This window comes from Astatotilapia calliptera, chromosome 12 (genome assembly GCF_900246225.1).
Source record: "Astatotilapia calliptera chromosome 12, fAstCal1.2, whole genome shotgun sequence".
Lineage (NCBI taxonomy): Eukaryota > Metazoa > Chordata > Actinopteri > Cichliformes > Cichlidae > Astatotilapia > Astatotilapia calliptera.
In genome coordinates this window covers 38,122,406-38,147,559 of record NC_039313.1, presented here as the reverse complement: position 1 = coordinate 38,147,559, position 25,154 = coordinate 38,122,406, and the positions used below count along the sequence as shown (strand labels likewise).

General features: G+C 42.5%; 1 protein-coding gene across 1 annotated transcript; it reads left to right on the top strand.

Moving 5' to 3' along the window:
• Window positions 1-9,202: 9,202 nt before the first annotated feature.
• LOC113033026 (protein NLRC3-like) lies at window positions 9,203-12,309 on the top strand. The gene is made up of 3 exons (XM_026186282.1): window positions 9,203-9,477; window positions 9,878-10,106; window positions 10,248-12,309. Exons 1-3 carry the CDS (start codon window positions 9,475-9,477, stop codon window positions 12,041-12,043), a joined length of 2,028 nt encoding a protein of 675 aa, XP_026042067.1. The 5' UTR covers window positions 9,203-9,474; the 3' UTR covers window positions 12,044-12,309.
• The last annotated feature ends 12,845 nt before the right edge of the window (window positions 12,310-25,154 follow it).

Sequence of the window (25,154 nt, the reverse complement as noted above, 5' to 3'; positions counted from 1 at the left end):
ACGCTATCTTCGGCTGCACCAGCTACAGGGGCCTGGCTAGCTACGGGTGAATGAAGGGTGCGAAGCCGAGTCTCCAATTCAGTAATCCTGGCCTCCAGCGCTGCAAATATGCTACATTTGTTACAGATATCATTACTGCTAAAGGAGGCCGAGGAGTAACTAAACATCTGACACAATGAGCAAGAAAGTGCAGGAGGGACAGGTGAAGTAGCCATGGTGCTAACGAGTCGGCTACGAGCTAAGCTAAGCTAGCGAGACAGTACAGAGACAGTGAGTGAATACTTTGGCTATAAATTAGGTTGTGAGTACACAGAAAGTGTGCTTCGGATGAAGCACGTGAAGATTATACTATGAAAGAAGAATGTATTTAAAAGTTGTTAATTAAATTGCTAAGCAAATAAGCTACTCAGAAACACCACTGTTTGAGCAGGAACAGGAAGTGATACTCTACCACAGAGCGAGCGAACACCAAGTGACAGCGCCACCGAATCTGACCCGCTCTACGGCAGCGTCTTTCACCAGAGTCTGACCTACTTTATGAAGCGTCCACCACTAGGGTCTGACCTTCTTTATGACCAATTTGCCAGTATCAGTCCCGGACTGTGGCCCGATTTCTAAAACTCTAAGTCAATTTAAAAGCGTCAACCAACGTATAAGTCAAGGTTCAACGCCCGAAACCCGATTTCTCTCAGTCAAACAAGTGCATTAAATCATCCCGGACGACAAGAAAGGGTCCTGTGACCACTAGCTATTAACGAATGCCCCCAGTTTTCGCGGTGGCTAACCGAACTAACCCTCCCCCGGAGGACTCTGACCCGCGTCCGGGCACAGAGTTGAAGCGTAACCTTCTGAGCAAATGCACTTCTTAGGGATCCCCGCCCCGTTCTAAACAATTTAATCTCTTTGAAAACACCACACAAAACCACACAAGCAATTTTATTGATGTCCAAGCCCGGCTTTATACTCAATAGGGACAAACCAATGACCAATTCCATATTGTCCTATATTCTCTTAAACACACATTGTTTCTTTTTCTCTTTTACCATGAAATACCATATTACCTTTAACTCAGTACTGTCATTCTTAAAGTTTCATTATCATTACCTCAAAGCTTTACTTTATTCTAAAGAATTTAGTTCTACCACTACTGAGCCAATTTAATAGTTAAGATCGTCAACTCAGCGAACAGATAATTTAGAATTCATCCAATATGCACAAATTTGCTTTTTCTTTGAACAGGTTTGTGCCTACTTTTAAATCTTTTTAGACCGGTCTCCTGTTCGCCTCATATCAGATCCAACCTTCGGCCACATTTGTTCTCTCTGTTGCAAAGGGAACCGGGCGGGAAACACCAAATATTAAAACCCGATTCTTTGATCCCCATGATAGAACAGAGAAAACCTGACTCATAGTGGTCAAAACATTTATAATTCTTTTTATTCAATCATCCTCTGGAAGAGAGAGCCCTACACAGCCCAACGGCAGTTGCAGGATCTCTAACATTAGAATCTAAAAATATGTCTCATATACCGTATTTTCACGACCATAAGACGCACCGTACTAAAAGGTGCAGTCTCAGTTATGTGTGCCATTACTGTATTTAACACACTCATAAGGTGCACCTGATTATAGGGCGCATACAATTATGCGTGTTTAAAAATAAAGCGGGAGCAAAACTGAGTTTGGTACTCACATTTTTATTACCGGTAATCGTCATCATCATCAGCATACAAACATACAAGTATGCGTATTTAAAAATGAAGCGGGAGCAAAACTGAGTTTGGTACTCACATTTTTATTACCGGTAATTGTCATCAATCAAACCCATCGAAGTCCTCATCCTCTGTGTCTGAATTGAACAGCTGCGCTAAATCTCCATCAAACATTCCAGGTTCACTTTCTTCACCGTCAGAGTCACTTTCTGTGCCGTGCGGCTCCTCGGAAATGATGCCGGCTTTTGCGAAAGCCCGAACAACAGTGCCAGCAGACATGTTAGCCCAAGCATCTACAATCCATTCGCAAATTGTGGCGTAACTCGCCCAGCGCTGCCTTCCACTCTTAGTGAAACTGTGGTCTCCATCGGTCATCCATCGCTCCCATGCCGTTCGCAGCCTTACTTTGAACGGCCGGTTCACACCGATGTCCAGCGGTTGGAGTTCCTTAGTCAGGCCTCCCGGAATGACAGCACGCTCACAGTTCATTTGTTTCACTTGTTTTTTCACATCGGCTGTGAGATGGGCACGCATAGAGTCACAGATCAACAGCGATGGTGATGCGTGGAAAAAAACCACCTGGTCTCCTTACATACACCTCCCTCAGCCAGTCTTTCATCATTTCCTCATCCATCCAGCCCTTTTCATTTGCCTTAATGATGATTCCTGCTGGAAACTTCTCTTTAGGCAAAGTCTTTCTCTTAAAAATCACCATAGGCAGCAGTTTCTGTCCATTAGCATGCCAGCCAAGCACAACAGTGAAAGAAGACTTTTCATACCCCGTTGTGCGTATCGCTACCGTGCTGGTCCCCTTCTTCTCTACAGTGTGACTCACCGGGATGTCGAAAGTGAGCGGCACCTCGTCCATGTTAGTGATGTGGCTGGGCTGGATGTGTTTGTCGGCGATGTGTTTGCTGCAGTAGGAGCGGAAGATGGCCAGCTTTTCATTATAATCCACTGGAAGTTGCTGCGCTACCGTAGTCCTGGTCCGGATGGAAAAATGGCACCGTTTCATAAAACGAAAGCACCAAGACGGAAATGTTCAATTTTCATTTCTTCTGCTAGCGAAACTGCTTTTAGTCGAATGGTGACCGTCGAAACGCTTCTCCCACTCGTTCTTTGCTCGATGATCCACCGCTCGAGTCTTTCCTCCAACTCGGGCCACCTCGCCTTATGTCAGCAGAAACTCAGCTGCGTCTTCTTGACCTGTCGGAGCTTGTTTTCCAGCTTCCTCCACTTGCGAACCATCGATTCATTCATCGATCTTAAATTCTCTCGCGGCTGCTCAATTTCCATGTTCCTCCGCGTAGCTGATGGCCTTCAGTTTAAACTGTGCTTCATAAGCATGTCTCTTTGCCATTTTCAGGGTTGTTAAAACAACGATGTTCCACATAATGCACATACCTGTCCTTTTATACAGGTATGTGCGATTGTCCCGGTATATACGATCAACGCCCACACTTCACCCTTTAGCGTTCTCATGGTGTTCTCTACTACGTCCTCCTTACAACACACAGGGCGCACTGCACTATAGGCGCGCCGCACTTTTTAAAGAAAATCTAAGGCTTTTATGTGCGCCCTATAGTTGCGGAAATATGGTAGGTGTTATTTTGGTACTTTACACATCACACAGTTTCGACAACTCCTTATATGGTACAAGTTCCTCTTTTCTGTCTGGCTTCCTGTATTTATTAATATGCTTGTATAGCTCTACACTAACTTCCTGTTTTTCAGTCTGGGTGAGCACTTAGTTTATGAGTCAAAAGTGGCCTTGCTTTGCAAACCTTCATTATTAAAGTACATAAAAAAATATGATCAGAAAATAAACGCTAAGAATATATTGATTACATGACAAAAGCAATGACCTGTTTGTATTCTCCTGCTGCCTATTTAACCCACTACTCCTCTTAACTTCTAGTGTGTTTTGTACCCCAATTCTCCCTTTTGTTCCATTATCCCATGCCATTCTCCAGAAATTCTTACTTTGTGTCCAAACTATTCTTTTCCCTCAGATTTCAACAATGGTATCTGCACATCTATGTCTACTTTTTTAACAGCTGCTTTAGCCAACCTATCTGCTCTTTCATTACCCACAATACCTCGGTTGAGGGGGTCAGACCAGCACAGTCTCTTTCAGCACACATGGATATTTCATCAGTCTCATAGACACTGAGAACAATTTGTGTATGAGACTAAAGAAACAGTCCACACATAATTGAACAAAAGGCCTCTAAAGTTCTGTGGTTGCCACATTTCCGCATGACTGTTTAATTACAGCAAAAACCATAATTATAATGATCTTGATTGATATTGTAATCTCAGTTTTCAACACAATTGTTCATTAACTTAAACAATGTTACAAGATAAATATATATTCTTAGTTCTTATTTTCTGATTAGATTGTTTTGTGTATTTTAATAATAAAGGCCTTTATAAATCCAGACCCAGATGTGAGAAAGAACTAGGTCAGAGGGTGATAGGTCACCTAGCAACAGAGGCTTCAGTAAGGGGAACTTAAGAAACAGGAAGTTTGGTGCAGAGCTGCAGAGGCATATTAATAAAATACAGGAAACCAGACAGAAAAAGCAGAACTAAGTAACACACACACACATTAGTCAGACCAGAAGGAGTTGTTTTGATGGAAACTGTGTGTGTCTGTGTGTGACCTATAGCAGAACTATGTATGCGTATTTTGCCTGGCAATGCTTTTAGAACTGGGGTACGTGCTCATGGCTGCAGTTCTCCGTTTCCGGAAATGTAAAAATAAAATGATTTTTTGAGCTTTGACCACTCTGAGTCGGAAGTCTTTCTCTGTCGCCAAAAGAATTCAAAAGAACAGAATTTAATAATTGGTGCCAGTGACCCGGATTCTTTTGCGGCTGAGAGGACAAATTCGGCTTAAGGTGGGATCTGATATGAGGCGAACAGGAGACCGGTCTAAAAAGATTTAAAGGTAGGCACAGCCTGTTCAAAGAAAAAAGCAAATTGTGCACATTGGATGAATTCTAAATTATCTGTTCGCCGAGCTGATGATCTTCACCATTAAATTGGCTCAGTAGTGGTGAAATTAAAGTAAATTATAAAATCTGTTAAGGAGATTTTGGGTGACATGTCCATGGTGATTTTGGGTAATTTGTGATAAATAAAAAGTAAAGTCTGGGGAATATTTGATGAAAACTTATTGTTGTTAATGCTGGGGTGAATTTTAAAGTTGATGTGTTAGGGGCGTGTCAATTGTGTTACGTCAGACAAGAAAAGAGATTAGATTAGGACATTCGGTTAAGGGATTTAATTCCCAAATTGATTATAGGGTTGGACCTGAGCATCAGATAAAATAAACTGGCAATTACAGTCCACAGTGGTGCTTCTAAATGTATTTAAATTGATCTAGGACTGGGGTTGGACTCCTAGGTGTTCAGCGTGTGGCAACAACTCCTGATCGTGGACGTGCGGTCAGGCCTGGCGACGTCCAGTTAGCCCGGGTAGTTCCCGCGGGGATTCGAACTCCCGTTAATAACCAAGTGGTCGAGGAACACTTCTTTCCTACGCTGTTTGAGCGAAGAGCTTGGCTCAAGCGTGAGCATTTCAATGCGGGTGACAGGTAAAGCTTTAAGTAAAGCTTCAGGCACCAGTTAAATGCTGAGACGCTGGTTAAGTGGAGTTTCCGGTCAAGCACTTTTAAATTAATATAGGGCCTAGAAATTTGACCATTATCGGTGACGGCGTTCCCGAAGCGGGTTGATTGACCAGCAAGGTTGGACCTGGGCTTAGAGGCTTTTAAATTTGTCGAAATTGTGTAAGAAAAGTCTGGTATCAGCAGAAGGGGGCATAAGGGTTGGACCCGGGCGTTGGACGCCAGAAAACCCCCGTAGGGATCATGGTGTTTGTGTCTGTATGCACTTGGGTTGTCTGATTATTGTGTATTGCTGCAAATGTGCAAGAATCCTGCTAACCACGCTGAGGATTTTTATGTGAAGGATGTCGTTTGGTTAATGTTTGCAAATGCAAAGAGCTTAGTATATGTGTGTGTGTGTGTGTGTGTGTGTGTGTGTGTGTGCTGAGGGTGCATTCTTTTTATATTAAAATTAGTAGAGTTACAGAGGGTATATAGAGTGTGAACATAAAATAAGAGCTTGATTAGGCTGTAGAAATGGATGAAAATCCAGTAAAGTGAAGTGTGTGTGTGTGTGTGTGTGTGTGTGTGTGTGTGTGTGTGTGTGTGTGTGTGTGTGTGTGTGTGTGTGTGTGTGTGTCTGGCAGGAAGTGAAGCAGGAAGTCTGAATATAGCTTGTGAGCTTGTGAGAGACGTTTCAAATTGAAAACAGAGGAATTAGACAATGAAAGTGCTAAGTAATAGTAATGAAAATGATATTAAATAAATGTCTTAGTGTGTTAATACAGGTGAACACGGACTTGCTCAACCTCCTGGAAGAATACAGCAGAACAATGATAGATTAACAGAATTGGGACGAAAACAGGCTTTGGTTTAAAATTTCACAGCTTCACCTCTCATCCTGTCCTTATCCTGAGAAGAACCTGAAAGGGCAGTTAATCTCCTGATGAAGAGAGAAGACAGGCAGAACAACACCGTGGACTTGAAGAATTAACAGCAGGCAAAAAGACAGTGCACCTGACCTAAAACACTGAAGGGTCCAGCAGCAGGTTGATGGAAACATGCGCTCTGAATTACAAGCTGGAAAGTGTACCAGTGACATGACTGTGTGAAACCACTGGATGGGACTGTCTGAGTCTCATATTTGCCATGCTGGGAGTTAAGCGCCAAGAAAAGACTGAAAAGAGGAAGAGAGAAGAAGAAACTGCTCATTTGGGCCTGCGTTTGATTTGGGAGGCCACACAGGAAGTTGAGAGAAGAGGGGACGAGGACCGCTGAGAGGTGAAGGCTGGACGTGTTAAAGTGACAGCATAGGAAAATTGGGTTGAACATTGAGTCTGAATTTGTGGGTTTAGAAACATCCAGAGCATCACAACAGAAAGGTAAAGAAAAAAAAAGAAAGAGAGATAAAGAAAGAAATAAACGAATAATACATAAATGAATAGAAAAATAGAAAACACACATGTAGAAATTGTCACATGTGAAATTATTTTTGGAGAGAATCAGAAGTGAGACAGTTTGAATCCACAGCTCAGCGCAAAGATGCAGGAATTTAATCTGATTATAAAAACACATCGAGGCAACAAAGACCAGCTTACACTCAATATTAATATGAATACACAACATAGACGCAATGAAGACACGCTTACATTCATGAATGCGAATACATGACATAAATGCTAAATGGTGTAGATTTAACACACTTAAAGGCTGAAGCTGAGGAATAACTCAGGAAGCTGCAGGACAATAGAGTGACTGTTGTGAAGAGGAAAAAGAGACTGGGAGGACCAACCAGTGATTAGAAGCTTAAAGCAGGTTTAAAATAGTGAGTTAGAAGTGGTTTCCAGCTGATTGAGCAAAAGAAGTGACGACTGTAGAAATAAAAATAAAATAATAATAATTGAATTATGCAGCAATGTTTTGAATATGCATTTCTGTTGTCAGGGCAACTTCTCGAGATGTGACTCAATATACAAATCAGTTGAATGAGTGGGGACAGAAAAAAAAGAAAAAGAAAAACTCAAGTTTCCTGTCTGAGACATGAGTGAAGTTTGCATTGAGAGAAATATATCTGTGACTGTGTGAGAAGAATTGTTTGGTAAAATATATGATAGCAGCCGCAGGACAATTAAATAAAGTCTGTCGTGCAGATTTGGAGAAGAAGTTTATAATTTAGTGATGACACATTGTTATAAAGTGTTTAGAAAGGGCTTAATGGGAATATTACTGTTGGGCAAACTGTGCGGCTTTAACAAGATTTTCTGTGTATTTAGCAGGTGAAACTCTGTCAGGTGACTTCAGACTGTCAGGAAGCTGAAGAACCTGAGGCCAACCACTGAAATATGATGTGGGCAAAATGAACAGAGGGAGTGATTTTTTTTCGTTTTTTTTGTGTGTCCCGTTTGGATCTTTAGCCATCAGAATTGTTGTCTTAAGGCCAAGAAAGATGTCAAGCGGATTTATTTTACCAAGTGGATCATCATGGCCTTGCCATATTGGTCCATTTGATTGACCTTTATTATAATTATGAATTCATTTTCTTTTCGGTTGCTACAAACGGGACAGACATGACTGGGGGATAGGACAGGGGGAAAGAATGAAAGAAAGAGAGGGAGAGAAAGAAAACCAAAGGGGAGAAGAGAGGGTGAGAAGGGAAGAAAGAAAAAAAACAAACAAACAAACAAACAACAAACAAAGCACCTGGGTCACCTGTATGGAGAAAAAAAACAGAAGATAAAGCAAACAGCAAAGAGCAACATAATAAAAAACAACAGCACCATCACAACAAACTAGCTAGCAGTAGATATCAGTAGATACTAAATAATAATGACTTAATGACTTGACTGCAGTAGTTTGTAACATAAGATCATCACACTGCCCCTCTGATTGTCTCCCCCCAACTACTCTTTCAAGGATTGTCAGGTTGGAGATCGGCCTATAATTAGCTAAGACAGCTGGGTCTAGAGATGCTTTTTAAGTAAAGGTTAAACTACAGCCAGCTAGGGATGGATACCGTTTAGATTTGAAAACCTGCTAAATCAGAATCAGTTGCTGATGATGGCTTTTTTCTTTGACATTAATCACGTATAATCTTAACTCAAAGTGAACATAGACTTGATTGAAGTAACTCAGATCAGCCAATTCAAAATGCTAATTCAATCAACTCTGAGTTCATGGCTAGACTCAGTTTGTTGGCCCTGCACCTTAAAACTATTCCCTGTTTGTCTCTCATGTTTTTTGGATATTGTTTTCACATCTTATGTCACGGCTAGCGGGGCGAGCCATGTTGAATTTAATAAAGGACCCAAGATGAGGACACTGCTGTGAAGTGAGTGAGCTTTATTGAAACGGTGAAGTGCAGTGGAGATGGCCTGTGCAGAAGCTAAGATAACCTCTACTGAAAAACTAAAAAACTAACCTGAAACCTTAAACGGAGACACGGAGAGATAACACAGACGAACCAGCAACAAGCAGGAGAAAACAAAGGGCTCATATACACAAAAGAGCCATCAGGGAATGAGAAAAGGGAGACACAGCAGGATTCATTGGACATAACCAGACAAGGGGAAGCAAAAGTAGACACACTAACATAGGACATGGCACTGTCAAAATAAAACAGGAAGTGAACACAGAGACACAATACTAACACAGTACAGAGGGAACACAGAAACCAAAACCTCAGAACTAGAAAATCTTAATCAGAATGAAATTGTAACAAAAGACAAGAACAATCAAAACAAAACTACTGAGTCCACAGACTCGGGACATACATCGGCTCAAACTGTGGTCATAAATATTTTGTACTTGTAAATCAGACTGTGTAGTTGTGAACTGAGTCTTGTAACATTGTGAAACAAAATATCTGAAAAGTTTATGTTTTTGCTGAGCAGAAAACTACAGACATCTGGAAACTGAGTTGTTAATTCTCAGTGGGATCAACAGGACTAGCAAAGCTTCACCATGACAGTCATCTGATTGACTGAACCCATCCAAACATCACTTCATGGACCTTTAGCTTGTGTCTGTGTGTGGACAGACATAACATGAGCTAATTATACATTACTCCTCCACAGAGTGGACCAGGAGAGAGCAGAGGTTTCCACTGGTCAGTCTGCACAGCAACATCAAACACACCTGGACTCTGTGGTTATGGTTTGTAGTACTACGTTTACATTTGTTTTTTTCAGTCACCTCTATGCTGCACTTTGTGGACCAGAGGATTGTCAGTGTGTCCAACATAAATCAGAGTTTGGGCTCCATGATTTCAGTCAGATTGGGGTGACTGTAGCTCAGGAGGTGAGCAGGTCAGCTACTAGTCAGAAGGTTTGTGAATCAAACCCTGGCTGGCAAATGTACTGGGTAACGTACTAAACCCAAGCTGCCCTCTGATGCATCCACCAGAGTGTGAAAGAAAGTATTTAAGCATAGAACAATGTGCTTGGTTGAATGAGGCATGTTGTATAAAATGCTTTGTGTGCACAGAGTATCAAAGAGAGCTATATAAGAACCAGTCCATTTACCACTGGGTAATTCATATAGTCTTCTTTTCCAGCGGCTGGAGGACAACATCACCATGTTTGTGAAGAACGAGCTGAAGAAGATCCAGAAGCTTCTGAGTCCAGATCACCCAGAAACTTTAAAGAGCCAGATGGAGGATGAGGAGATGTTTGAAGGTGAGGATGAAGATGAAAGAAAGAGCTGCAGAGAAGCATTTCTGAAGATCACACTCCACTTCTTGAGGAGACTTAAGCAGCATGAGATGGCTGACCATCTGCAGAGCAGTAAGAGAATTTCTCTAAAGACTGAATATTGGTCTTTCCTATTAGCTCAAGAAATGGACCAATAGACATTCATCCTTTCAGGGTACTGAAAGGCTGCGATATTTATTGTATAATATTTTTTTCTGAATTTCTTACCTTCAGAAATATTTGCTTCACTCCGTAAACGTGAACTTAAAGCCCAACTGAAGAAGAAGTTCCAGTGTGTGTTTGAGGGCATCGCTAAAGCAGGAAGCCCAACCCTCCTGAATCAGATCTACACAGAGCTCTACATCACAGAGGGAGGGACTGCAGAGGTCAATGAGGAACATGAGGTCAGACAGATTGAAACAGCATCCAGGAAACCAGACAGACCAGAAACAACAATCAGACAAGAAGACATCTTTAAAGCCTCACCTGGAAGAGACGAACCAATCAGAACAGTGCTGACAAAGGGAGTGGCTGGCATTGGGAAAACAGTCTTAACACAGAAATACAGCCTGGACTGGGCTGAAGACAAAGCCAACCAAGACATCCAGTTCATATTTCCATTCACTTTCAGAGAGCTGAATGTGCTGAAAGAGGAAAAGTTCAGCTTGGTGGAACTTGTTCATCACTTCTTTAATCAAACTAACGAATCAGGAATCTGCAGGCTTGAAGACTTCCAGGTTGTGTTCATACTTGATGGTCTGGATGAGTGTCGACTTAATTTGGACTTCCACAAAACTAAAATCTTGACTGAAACCAGAAAGTCCACCTCATTGGATGAGCTGCTGACAAACCTCATCAGAGGGAACCTGCTCCCATCTGCTCGCCTTTGGATAACAACACGACCTGCAGCAGCCAATCAGATCCCTCCTCAGTGTGTCGACATGGTGACAGAGGTCAGAGGGTTCACTGACCCACAGAAGGAGGAGTACTTCAGGAAGAGATACAGAGATGAGGAGCAGGCCAGCAGGATCATCTCCCACATCAAGAAAGCTCGAAGCCTCCACATCATGTGTCACATCCCAGTCTTCTGCTGGATCACTGCTACAGTTCTGGAGGATGTGCTGGAAACCAGAGAGGGAGGGGAGCTGCCCAACACCCTGACTGAGATGTACATCCACTTCCTGGTGGTTCAGGCCAAAGTCAAGAGGATCAAATATGATGGAGGAGCTGAGACAGATCCACACTGGAGTCCAGAGAGCAGGAAGATGATTGAGTCTCTGGGAAAACTGGCTTTTGATCAGCTGCAGAAAGGAAACCTGATCTTCTATGAACCAGACCTGACAGAGTGTGGCATCGATATCAGAGCAGCCTCAGTGTACTCAGGAGTGTTCACACAGATCTTTAAAGAGGAGAAACAACTGTACCAGAACAAGGTGTTCTGCTTTGTTCATCTCAGTGTTCAGGAGTTTCTGGCTGCTCTTCATGTCCACCTGACCTTCATCAACTCTGGACTCAATCTGCTGGAAGAACAAAAAACAACTTGGAAGGTGTTTCAAACAAGAAAATCTTCAGAGAAATACTTCTACCAGTGTGCTGTGGACAAGGCCTTACAGAGCCCCAATGGACACCTGGACTTGTTCCTTCGTTTTCTCTTGGGTCTGAAGACTAATCAAACTCGTTTGCAAGGCCTGATGACACAAACAGGAAGTAGCTCACAGACCAATCAAGAAGCAGTTCAGTACATCAAGGAGAAGCTCAGTGAGAATCTGTCTGAAGAGAAAAGCATCAATCTGTTCCACTGTCTGAATGAACTGGATGATCGTTCTCTGCTGAAGGAGATCCAACAGTCCCTGAAATCAGGACGTCTCTCCACGGATAAACTGTCTCCTGCTCAGTGGTCAGCTCTGGTCTTCATCTTACTGTCATCAGAAAAAGATCTGGATGTGTTTGACCTGCAGAAATACTCTGCTTCAGAGGAGGCTCTTCTGAGGCTGCTGCCAGTGGTCAAAGCCTCTAAAAAAGCTCTGTAAGTTATAAAGTTTTTATTATTTAATTTGGTTGGTATGTTATGGAAAAACACACTGCCATCAACTTCTGTTTTGTTTTTGTCAAAATCACTGTAATATAATCACTGTACCTTTATATACATGTGACTTGTATTAATGCTGCTGCCCTCTTGTGGCTAAAGTGTAATTATGTTATTGTTATTAGGGAGGATTTGAGAGTAACATGCCAAGTGAGTCAGCACCTTCGCTTTAGCTTAAAAAATCCAAATTCTTACGTCATCAGTTATAGTTGCATGTATTCATTATCATAATTTAACCTTTAATATTGATGTCTTAAATTTATTTTGATTAAACTAGCAATAATTTTATGGTTGTATTAAATAAATACATCACTAATGAATCATTTATTTTAGTAATTAATTAAAAAAATATATTGATAATTAATTATCAGTTAATTTCATTTAAAATAATTCATTATGTATTTATGTACAATTCAAATTAGTTAATTACATATTTAATCAATTATTGGTTTGTTTTCTATTTTAATTATTTTACTGACACATTTAATGAATTATTTAATGATGTATTTATTTAATTCACGTTGCTACTCCTGGCTCTGCATCGCTGTTCATAAATACATTTTATTTGTCAGCTTCACCCATCAAAGTCAGGGGGCGGGGTTAATGCTGATCAAGTCAAAACCATTGCTTTGGTCTGGTGGGCGTTCTTTTAGTGGGCTTTTCTCAATACTAAGTAGGCCTACATACCAGGGTTTGGACATGTGTGGACCCAAACTATACTTAAACTTTACCCTTTTTTGTGTGTCACCAAATACACTTTTAATATTTTCTAGACAAGAATGTAGTGGCATAATCTTTAACCTCTTTTGGCTCCAAACAGAAGTGACAGACTTGAGCAGGGTTCATTTAAAGGCTGACAGAAGTGGAGTGGTGACGGGGAGATGTTTGACAGGACAGTGTTTCAGCCTCCACAGGTTCATGTTGTGCTCCATCAGTCAGTGAAGATGAAGTCAGTGCTGATGAGGCTGTAGAGTGTGTGAGGGATGTGAATGAGGATGATGAAGATCTGATGATAGCAGATAAAAACAGGCTGCAGAGACTTTGAGCCATACAGGGCACACAGTGTGTGTACAGAACAGCTGAAATCATTATGGAGGCCTCACTGGAATATGGAAGCATCACAGTACAGCTTCAGTGAAGCTTTAAAGTCTCTGATATGAGATGAGAAATGAAGCAGCCAGAGCTTTTTCATGAGTGGAAATCCACTGTGACTGTGAGCTGCTGCTACAGCCTCCAGATTAGCCAGCAGCTCATCCTGCTCAACATTTCCTCACCAACTTTAATGGAAGTGTGATGTTTTCAGCTGGAGTGATGGTCAGGGTGGCCTCCCTCTCCTCTTCTTCTCCTCTTCCTCTTTCATTTGTAAAGCCACTTCTGCTGCTTTCATTCATTTGGAAGTCCTGTAGCTGAGTTTGGGAGAGACTAACAGCCTCGGCAGCAGAGGGGAGAAAGGCTGTAACACCACCACTTTACTCTGTTCTACCTGTCACATCATTTTATCAGGAAACAAATATGCTCATGTTTTTACTGTGTTTGTCTTGAAGATGTAAGAAGATCACATGGTGCTTTTTATTATTGTGTTGGTTTGTTTCCTGTCTCTTGGATGGAGCCCAGCTGTGCGTGGCCCCTGGGCCTGTGGTCAGAGTGTGTGCTGGATAATCCGGCCCAGGATGAGGCCAAACTGACATGGGATGAAATGTCTGTCACATAATTGAGCTTAATGTAACAGGGCATTGTAACAGAGCTTTAAAAACAACCAAAACTTTGTTCTGTCTTTTCTATGTTATACTGTAGACTTTCTTTGATACTTTGTCCAAAAGGAGCAGCTTTTACTTTGAAGGGGAGGCGTCTCTGTTTCCTCTTCAGGTTGGATGATGGAAGCAAATGAGTGTGTGATGTTCTTTCAGTGTTGCACTTTGTAGACGCTCCCTGAGCACTGGTCTCACAGCCAGCTGCACATAGAGACCAGTGTTGTTAGTCCAGGTCAGAAGATGACTTGTTGGAATGAAAATGAGCTTGTAGTTTGTCTGCTTTAATAATGTGATTGGAAAAAGGTGTTGGACTTCAAATATGTCCATTTCTTTCACACTTCACCTTTAAAAGTGAAGCCTTGTGGTTCCTGGAAGGAAAAACACAACTTTTTCAAGTCTTTGTCCTGTTTTTATGATAAATGTACAACTTTAATGTGAAACATTCAGAGTTTTTTCTCTTGTTGTGTTTGTTTGAAGCTGCTTCCTGTTGGCTTCAGCTGTTTGGAGTTTCCATTTTCTAAACTTCTACATTCTGAACCTTCTTCAGCTCTGAACAGATGATGAAACACTGAATGATTTCAAGCTCACACTTTGTCTAATAAACTTACATCTTTCATTCTTTATACAGATTGAGGGGCTGTGGTTTGTCAGAGATCAGCTGTGATTATCTGGCAGCAGCACTGAAGTCCAACCCCTCCCATCTGAGACAGCTGGAGCTGACCTACAACAACAAGCTGCAGGATTCAGGAGTGAAGCATCTGTGTGGTTTCCTGGAGAGTCCAGGATGTGGACTTGAAACTCTGAGGTGAGTCAGCATGTTTTAGTTGTGCTGAGATGAATATGATGTGAAAGTTGTGCTGACACTAAACTGCAGACATCAGGCTGATATTATACTGATCCACACTGAGGATCTTCATGGTAAAGTCTGTTTTCTTCTTCTCTGGTTTAGTCCATTGACTGCAGCAGAACAATGTTCACATTTCAAACAGTGAGACTCAACGTATGGCCTGTGGCCCACACACGGCCTGCCCACCTTTCCTGATTCAGAGAGAGGGGACCCTGATTAACTGTGTAGTGTTCTTCCTCACAGTTCTAAGTATCAGACAAAACAATGAATAATCCACAGCTGACTGTCTTTAGCAGGTCAAAGGTCACGGCACACAGCAGACAGTGGGAAATATTATAATTCTGATCATTTATCAGCACATATCCATATGTATAAAAACAAAGCTGACACTGTGAGACTTGATCAGAGGTGTGATCATCACAGCAGAGTTCTTTGTGTCAAAGTCACTGAGGATCAAACAGAAACACATGAAGCAGATTTTCCTGTTCTGGCTTTTTATAGCAGATAACCTTCAAAATATTCTGCAGTCCATCAAAAACTGAAGCAAACCATGAATCAACATGTGAACATGAGCTGATGCTGCTGAAGTGAAGCAAAGTTACAGAGGTTTGATTACAGACACAGCTGAGAGTTTGTAATCTGTCATCATTTTAAAAGGTTTACATTTCTTCAGTATTGAACAGCAGAAATGAGGCTTTGTTTTGGGAGGCCGACAGCAGTGAACACAACAGCAGACTGGTGCGTAATAAGCAGTGAATAATGCAGGAAACAGATTTTTGAAGGTAAACTGTTCTTGAAGTACACTGAGAGAGAGAGAGCTGTGCAGGAAGTAAACGTCAAAGTCAGAGAGAATTCATGACGATGTTCATCAAACGTAAAGCGTAGTTTGGATCTTCTTCTGCTGCTGGTTCACTCAGTTTTGGTTGGAGACAGATTGTTATGGCCCGTCTAGGCGCGGCCAGACCACAACATAAAGGGTGATCCATCCCCGTCCAACCCCAAGCAGCACGTCACACACTTAATACTTTGTAACTGTGATTTATTTACAATGAGTGCAGTTAAACAAAGGAAGGGAGCATATCATAACTTCAGGGTGAACCTAAGGCCAAAACAAGAGACATAAGGTAGCCTATCTCAGGAATAAATACAACTTACCTACGCAAAAGAACTAACTCAAACGACAATCATTTTCCTCCCTGCCTAAAAAAAACAGGAGAAAACTGATCAAACAAAAAGGCGGTCCACCCCTACATGCTCTTACATTAACCAACATAGTGACACAGTTAACGGTCTGCCGGTTGGGTTGGGCCAAGGATGAACGACATGGCAGTCCCTGGCGGTATCTTCTTATCTGCTGCCAGCCATCCACCCTGGATGCACCAATCATGGAGGAGCACCTGCACACTCAAATTTACATATAATTACGACAACAGTCGTAACACTGATGAAACCTGAAGCTTCAGGATTTGTGAGCTGTCCACTTTCAGCCCCGACGGCGTGTCCGTGTACGTGCCGTCGAGTGAACGATCCACGCTCTGTGTTTCCATCTTTGCGTGTTTAGCTGCTCTCATTTACTGTTTTATCCTCTAATGCTGGGTAATGTCAGCTGGTCCATGTGCAGCTGGCTGTGAGGCTCAGGGAGCGTCTACAAAGTGCAACACTGAAAGAACATCATCCATAAATATTGAGTAATAACTGGACTCTCATACAGCGACACTCAAATGCCTTTAAACATCAGCTTATCCTGCTGATCCAAGTCCAACACTGAGTTTGTAAAAACATGTTTGCCAATCATTTTGTTTGGTTTCTGAGGAAAATGATTCAATAGTTGGGTTGCGGTCACGTGGTTCTGATGACGTGCGGAGGCAGCGCGATTTTTGAGTGGAGGGCGGAAGTAAACATGGAGGACACTGTGGAGAGTCAGGAGAGCAGCTATTGTGCAACTTTAGACCCCGTTTCTCGGGAGAGATATAAACAGATAGTTAAAAAATATATCGGACGTGATCCGTATTCTTTGAAAATGTCCGAATACACCACAGAAGTAAAGGATTTGCCTACTATCGAGGCATTGGATATCACCAACTACTTGGTCCTCCAGACTTCTTACTACACTAGGCAGCAAATGAAAGCTTTCAAGAGTCTGGAGGCGTACAATTTTTTTGTCAGCGGGTGGGTCCACAACCTTGGAACAAAACGTCTCCGTGATGGATACAGTTTGGTGTTTGCAAGGGTGAGTGTTTGTTCTTATATTGCTTTATCTTAAACACGCTAACAGTTAGCGGTAGCGGCTTTAACGTCAACAAACATGCCACATCCTTAGGACTTCGTTAGAGTGACAGTTGTTTGTTTCAAGGTAGACGGGCTCTCAGCCGTCTGTTGCATATCCAAAATCGCCTCTGCACATCGATGCTGTTCTGCCTTAAGCTTCATTCTTTTCTCTCGTTTGAGAACTGATTCCGATCTGGGTTTTCGTTCGTAGCCGAGATTGACCGTCGGAGCCCAGTCCTCCGACTCTTCGTCATGCAAAGCACTTGGGCAGCCTATAGTCCCAATCAAGTCAATATTAGACTACTAACTTAAAAGCACTAAGTAAACGAGAATTTAACGACAACCTAATGCTAATAAGTTCGTTTGCAAACATAACATTACCTCTGACGAAGTGGTCGCTGCAGACACGGGCATTGGCAGACTCTGCTCCTCCCGACTGTAAACGTAAATTTAAAATCCATTTTTTCCTACGTTTTTCGGTTAGAATTTTCCATTTTTCTCCTCTTCGTTGGGCTATTTTTGGTACCCTAAAATACCGTTTATCAGTTTCTCGGGTCGACCTACTGGAGCATCCGTAAACACAACAGGACATAGGCATTTTGCGTACTGTCTGTCTGTGATTTTGCGCTTATCTTTTTCACTTCCGACCGCCAGTCAAATTTCGCACTTTACGTCGACGTCACGTCTACGTCAAATGAAACCTAGCTATAACTTGCTGCTAATACACAACATTTCATCATATTTCCTCATAAGCCTCTTTTGTCTGACCATTGGATCCCATTTGAATTTGCAATAAAGGATCCACAGATCCATCACTGACTGACAGCTGATGAAGAGTCTCTGGAAACACTCGTTTATCTCCTCTGCTCTTCCTTCTTCTCTCTGCAGGTGGAGCTGATGATGGTAAACAGGACGTTGTGTGTGCTGAGAGAGGAGGAGCTGTGTCCTGATGATCCAGAGAGGTTGAAGCAGCAGCAGCTTGTGTGTAGAGACGCTCTGACTGGGCCATGTTACTGGGAGGTGGAGAGGAGAGCTTCATCCAGCAGTGACTGACAGAGGAATGAGAAGAAGTGCAGATGACTGTCAGTGCTGCAGAGTGAACTGCTCTGAGAACAGCTCCACTGTCAGACACAATGTAGAGTCCAGCATCATCCCTGTGTTTCCCTCTGGATCTGACAGAGGATCATCAGTGTATCTGGACTGCTCTGCTGCTGCTCTGTCCTTCTACAGTCTCTGCACAGTCTCTGTCTGACTCTGGCTCCAGACCCTCCTGGATCAAACTCACCTGGAAAGACTTTCAAACATCACTCAATAGATTTGAATACAGAATATATTTGATATATACTGTAGATGTACTGTAGAGTTGCAGTTTGTCACTTGTAAATACAGTCTGTGAGCAGCTGTGAGCTGAAAGATCTTTCTAGAAACACGAAATGTTTTCACTCTTCTGTTGCTTTTTCATGTATTTCCACAACATTAATATTGATCCCACCTGTCTCACCTGTTTCATGCTTTTGTACATAATAACAGGACACGTGTGATCTGAGCGCTGCTGTGGTTGCTGTGCTGCACGTCTTCATTTAGATAACAGAGACATCTAGTGGTTCAGAGGGAGAACTGCAGTGAAACATAATGTGTCCTTCCACATCTTTGCCGATGATATTCAGATCTACCTCCCTCTGAGGTTGAACTGCAATGTTTCTTTGCAGCCGCTACTCTCCTGCTTGTCTGACATTAAGACTTGGATGACTCTTAACTTCTTACACCTTAATGAAAGCAAAACTGAAGTCATTGTGTTTGGGCTTCCTAAAGATCCCAACTTCTCTCTTGACTTTTTGGGACCCCTAACCTCCGATTGCACTTCTTCCATTAAGAGTCTTGGTGTTATTTTTGACAATGCTTTTAAACTTGATAAACAAATCAGCTCTGTAGTTAAGGGATCTTTTTATCATTTGCGGATTTTAGCCAAAGTCAAGTCTTACCTTTGCAGGAACGATCTAGAAAGAGTGGTCCATGCTTTTATTACTTCACGGCTAGACTACTGCAATTCCCTCTATGCTGGCCTAGATCGTTCCTGTCTACATCGCCTTCAACTGGTGCAGAACGCTGCCGCTCGCCTGTTGACCGGTTCAAAAAAAAAAAAAAGAGACCACATCACTCCGGTTCTCTGCTCTCTCCACTGGCTCCCAGTTGCCTTTAGGATTGATTTTAAAATCTTACTGCTGGCTTTTAAGGTTTTAAATGGCACTGCACCTTCTTACCTGTCAGAACTCCTTAGTACTTATCGCCCCAGGAGATCTTTGAGGTCAGCCGACCTGATGCTTTTAGATGTTCCCAGGTATAAATTAAAGACAAAGGGAGAGAGGGCGTTTGCTGTGGCTGCACCTAGACTGTGGAACAGCTTACCTCCTCACGTCAGACTCTCCAAAAGCCTAGAAACTTTTAAAACCGCTCTTAAAAGTCACCTCTTTTCATTGGCTTTTAGAAAGGTTTAATTTATTTGTTTTATTTATTTTTATTTTTATCAGCGAGGTGTTACTACGAAATTGTGTTCTATTGTATTTTTATCTGTATTTACTGTACAGCACTTTGGTCAGCCTTGGTTGTTTTTAAATGTGCTCTATAAATAAACTTGACTTGGAGCTTGCAAGAGAGTTGGCTCACTCTCATGTAGCTGAGAAGAAGGCAAGAAAAGAGCAGTTGCTTCGGACACAACCCTCCACACCTAGTCCTGGAAAAAGAGCCATGTGTCAGGTCAAGCACAAATGCAAGAACAATCATGCCACTGTGCGATGTGTTCACTGCTAAAGATACACATGTGGTAAATGCAGACTACAGATACCATGGCTGTCACGGTCCGGGGCAGCGGCCGTGTGAAGAGTGGAAAGGAGGACTCAAAATGCAGCACTTCTCAGATGTGAAGGCGATTTATTGACGATATCAAACATAAAGTGGAGATGGCAAAACAGAACTAAGGATGAACTAAACTGGGTGAAACTACACAAAGGAGTGGCAAACCTGAACATGAAGGGAGAACAGCAGGGAGAGCACGCAGGGGAATTCACCGGGTATGAACACAGACGACGCAACGAGGAACAGAGGCAAACACACACTATAAGTACACAGAGAGACACTGGGAAATCACACACAGGTGGGAGACACAGCTGGACCTGATTAACCTGACGAGAAAGGGGAACACTAACACCAGGGACCAATAGAGGGAGCACAAACCCAGAACCCAGTATCTAAAATCCCAAAACACAAACCATCCCAAAACAGCCCACGAATAATAAAGAGAATAATAACAATAAGGAACACAAACACAAAGTCACTGAGTCATGGCCGCAGGACCATGACAATGGCAGTGCCAGGATTGTGAGTGATTGCTGAAAATGTTGAAATGTACTCACTCACTTTTTATTATTATTTGTAGATATGTGTACAAATGGTTGGTTTTTTGTACTGTTTTTATCAATAAATCTCAGCAACAAAGGACCTACACCCATGTGTGTTGATTTCTCCCTAAGATGGCAAACTGAAACACTCTAAGTTGGTGACTTTTGGAGATTTATTTCCCTGGATGATTGAGAATGCATCAAGACGAACACAAAAGGAAGTTCACAGCTTTTAGCAGCTCCCCCACCCCCTCAATCACACACCCCCACTCCCCTCCCTCCAGAATTCCCAGGTAACAACCTAATTTACATATGAATGACTAGCCAATTTAGCTTCCACTTGGCTGAAGCTAAAGCTTAGCTAAAAGCCTACCAGCCATTTGGCTGCTCTCCGGGTTTTAAAGGTAGAAAGGTAGAAGCCTGGGACTCCTAGTGTTAAAAGTTTATATAATTAGATGTATGCTGTGTGGTAGTATTGCGGTGTATAAATGTATGTTATGCTACGCTTATGTATGTCATGACTGTATTTTTTGTCTTGTTTTTAGTTTTACCCTTTTGAATGTCAGTAAACCTGTTGACAACGCCCATCGGTCTTCAGAGTGGTGATATGAGAAAGGTGTTCACGCCCTTGCATCAGACATGCACCCGTAACGGCACAGTAAAACGGCGGCATCTGCACGAACAAAGATAACGCAGTCATCGCACGCTAGAGTGAAGCTGACCACTACTACGCCTGGGAGCAACACGGCATACAGCAGTGAGCCAGCAGCCGTCTAATCAACTCCAACATGTCCAGCAAGGAGTCATCCCTCAAGACCCGGTCCGAAGCTTCGTGTGCCTCCTCTACAGGTTCTGCAGCAGCCAAAGCCAGAGCAAAAGCTGAGGCAGCCAAGGCACGTCTCAGCTTCGCAGCTAAAGAAATGGATTTGAAGGTAGAAAAAGCACAAATAGAAGTAGCAAAAGCTAAAGTCGAGGCATCCATCGAATATTTAAAGCATGAAAAAGATGTAGCCTCAGCCATTGCCGAAGCAGAGTCATTAGAAGCAGCTGCTGCCACACAGACAGAAACACGCAGCAACATATGTCCCTCAGTAACAGCAGAACGAACTAAACAGTATGTCATTGGCCAATCTACATTTGTGAGAAAGGAAAATGATGCTGCTCTTCAACAATCACAAAATGAAAATGTAACACAAAGTAAACCAGAGCTCATCTGTGATCAGCCACCAAGCCCTAAAAAAGAAAATGACCCACAAAAAATCCCAATTGGTCTAACAGATGATCCTGACTGTTGCCAAAAAACTCCAGTCATTTCCCCTTCTCCCCATGCTAATAAAAATTACAGTACCAATTGGTCAAACCAGGTGTCAGCATCTAGCTTCCATGATGCTAGGCCTTTATACAAAGAGCCTAGAGAATCAAATGTGAGTGACTTCATCAGATACTTTGCTCGTCGTGAAATAGTGGCAACAGGGCTGCTCCAGTTTAATGACAAGCCCCAAAACTTCAGAGCTTGGAAACGCTCATTTGAAAATGCTATAAGTGGGTTAGATCTAACGGCAAGTGAAGAAATGGACTTGATGTTAAAATGGCTTGGCAAGGAATCGGCTGAACATGCAGAACAACTCAGAGCCATACACATCAACAACCCAGTCAATGGCCTCAACATGATATGGGACAGACTTGAACAATGTTATGGCTCAGCTGAAGCGATCGAGGATGCACTGTTTAACCCTTTACAGCCGATCGGAGCGGGCACGCTCTGTTTTGCGTAACTATTTTTAAATCCCGGTAGCTCTGCAACCACGTAAGCTAGCGCAATAATTTTTTTTGCATATGAAACCGGAGGAGTTGTACTTACATCTGATGCCATCAGCTTGTCCTAGGTCACAGTTTCCTTCCACATAAAGCTTTGCAAAAACTGCATAAAAAGCGCTTGCAGGAACAAAAACATAATATTCCAGAAACACGCTTTGCCGATCCGATCAGCTGTTCATAACACTTCCTACGTTGGAATAGACGTCAGCGCGAACTTTTGCATTTCCGCCATTACCTGCCCGAAACCGGAAGTGACGTCATTTTCGCGGAAATGTAGTCTTTTTTATGATCAGGGCCTCAGTGCATATACTGGTCTTTTTAAAAGTTATCTTTGACTTTATGACTTTCTGTGTCGTTTCTGGGATGCTTAGGACTCATATTGCACTGCTGGAAATAGTTTATTTTGATGCATATGCTGCTTTTTTGCAAATTTGCAGTATAATATTTATTTTCGTTTTTCCTGCAGTGTATAAAAATTGGTGTATTTCAAAGATAAAACTATGAAGACACTCAAAATAAATTTCCTGTGGTGGGAAACTATTTTGTGCAACTTTTTTGTATTTACAGTTTTGAGGGATAAGCCTCTTAAATTTCTCTAACTACAAATATATGTTAAAAAAGCAAAAACGATTTTCAATTTTTTTGTAGTTTATTGACCGTTTTTGCAATTTATGTAATTACTATGCACTTAATGAATACATATTATTAAAATCTGGGCTATAATGGTTGTATTGATGTATAGCAACTTGAAATGCTCCCAAAAATGGCTCCACAGCAGGTAAAAATATAATATAAGCTCTGGTGGACTTGGTTCTATGGTAGGTCTTAAAGGGTTAAAAGAATTGATGCATTCCCAAAAATCTCATCCAAAGACTTTGCAAAACTGAGAAAATTTAGTGACCTGCTCATGGAAGTGCAGTGTGCTAAAGCTGAAGGAGACCTCCCTGGTCTCGCGTTCCTAGATACAGCAAGAGGAGTAAATCCAATCATCCAAAAACTTCCCTTCTACCTGCAAGAAAGGTGGATTACGGTAGGAGCCAACTACAAACGCACAAAATGTGTCTCCTTCCCACCATTTAGTGTTCTAGTAGACTTTGTTGCACAAGAAGCTGATGCTAGAAACGACACCAGCTTTAACCTCACACCATCACCTGATGCACCCAGACCAGACATACTATCTTGGAGGGCAAACAGACAAAAAGAGATTTCTGTGCACAAAACTGATGTCATCTCTCACACTAGTTCAGACACACAGAGGTCCCCAAACAAAACTGTACATGGTGAGAAGCTTTGTCCAATTCACAAGAAAGCCCATCCTCTCGCAGTGTGCAGAGCATTTCGCATGAAAACACTGTTAGATAGGAAAACGTTCTTAAAAGAAAATGACTTTTGCTTCAGGTGCTGTGCTTCATCTTCACACATAGCAAAGAACTGCAAAGCCAAGGTACAGTGTTCCGAGTGCAACGATGAGAAGCACTGCACGGCTCTCCACCCAGGACCAGCTCCCTGGCTAAAAGAAACCGAACCAGCAGCAGAGCATGGCGGGGAGCCTGACACCATTGAATCAGAGGAGATCACTTCTAAATGCACTCAGGTTTGTGGTGTGAATGAAGCAGGCACTTCATGTTCTAAAATCTGTCTCGTTAATGTCTACCCAGCAGGCCACCCACATTAAGCAGTAAGGCTCTATGCCATCCATGATGAACAAAGTAACAGATCACTAGTACGTCCGGAGTTCTTCGAGTTGTTTAATGACTGCGGCCCTAGTTCCCCTTACTCGCTTAAGACGTGTGCTGGTACCAAAGAGACAATGGGTAGAAGAGCTACAGGTTATGTAGCGGCAGCTTTAGATGGTTCAGTCCACATCCCACTGCCTAGCCTAATTGAGTGCAAAAATATCCCAAATGACAGAGACGAGATCCCCACACCCAGTGCAGCTAGACACCACAGCCATCTAAAGTCATTCCTGCCTTGGAGTCTAACGCCCCCATACTAATGCTTCTTGGACGGGATGTCATTAGAGCTCACAAAGTCCGCAAACAGATAAGTGGCCCTAACAACGCACCCTATGCTCAAAAATTGGACCTAGGATGGGTCATAGTAGGAAACGTGTGTTTAGGTGACGTCCACAAAACTCCTGCAGTGAGGACTCTGTTCACAAATGCAACTGAAAGGGGACGTCCCACAGCATTCGAGCCATGTCCTAATGTTTTCAACATAAAAGAGAAACATTGTGGGATACAAGTTCCACTCAACTTCAGCTCCCAGCTGGCAGACAGTGCTTGTGAACCTGATCATTTAGGATGTAATGTGTTCAAACAAACCAGAAATGACAACTACATCTCACCTTCCATCCAGGACAATGCCTTCTTAAAAATAATGGAGGAAGGACTAACAAAAGACACAGATAACAGTTGGACAGCTCCTTTACCATTTAAAAATCCATGCCGAAAGCTCCCTAACAACAGACCACAGGCCCTGAACCGCCTAATGTCTCTTCTTCGCACCTTTGAAAAGAAGAAAGAGATGAAGGAACATTTCATCACTTTCATGGACAAAATATTCCAAAACAAACATGCAGAGATCGCCCCTACACTAAAAGAGGATGAGGAATGTTGGTATCTGCCACTATTCGGTGTCTACCATCCCCGTAAACCCATGCAGATCAGGGTCGTCTTCGACAGCAGCGCCAAGTATGAAGGCGTATCCCTGAATGACGTTCTGTTAACAGGACCAGATTTTAATAACTCATTGCTTGGGGTCCTAATACGCTTCAGAAAAGAAGCCGTTGCCTTCACAGCAGACATCAAACAGATGTTTTACTCTTTCAACGTGCGAGAGCAAGACAGGAACTACTTACGTTTCTTGTGGTTCCGTGACAACGACATTTCCAAAGAAGTTGTGGAGTACAGAATGACGGTCCACGTCTTTGGGAACAGCCCATCGCCAGCAGTAGCCATATATGGCCTGCACCAG

Coding starts and splice junctions, on each gene's coding strand:
- LOC113033026 (XM_026186282.1), top strand. Junction 10,107..10,247: donor GGCTGACCATCTGCAGAGCA/GTAAGAGAATTT, acceptor TCTTACCTTCAG/AAATATTTGCTTCACTCCGT.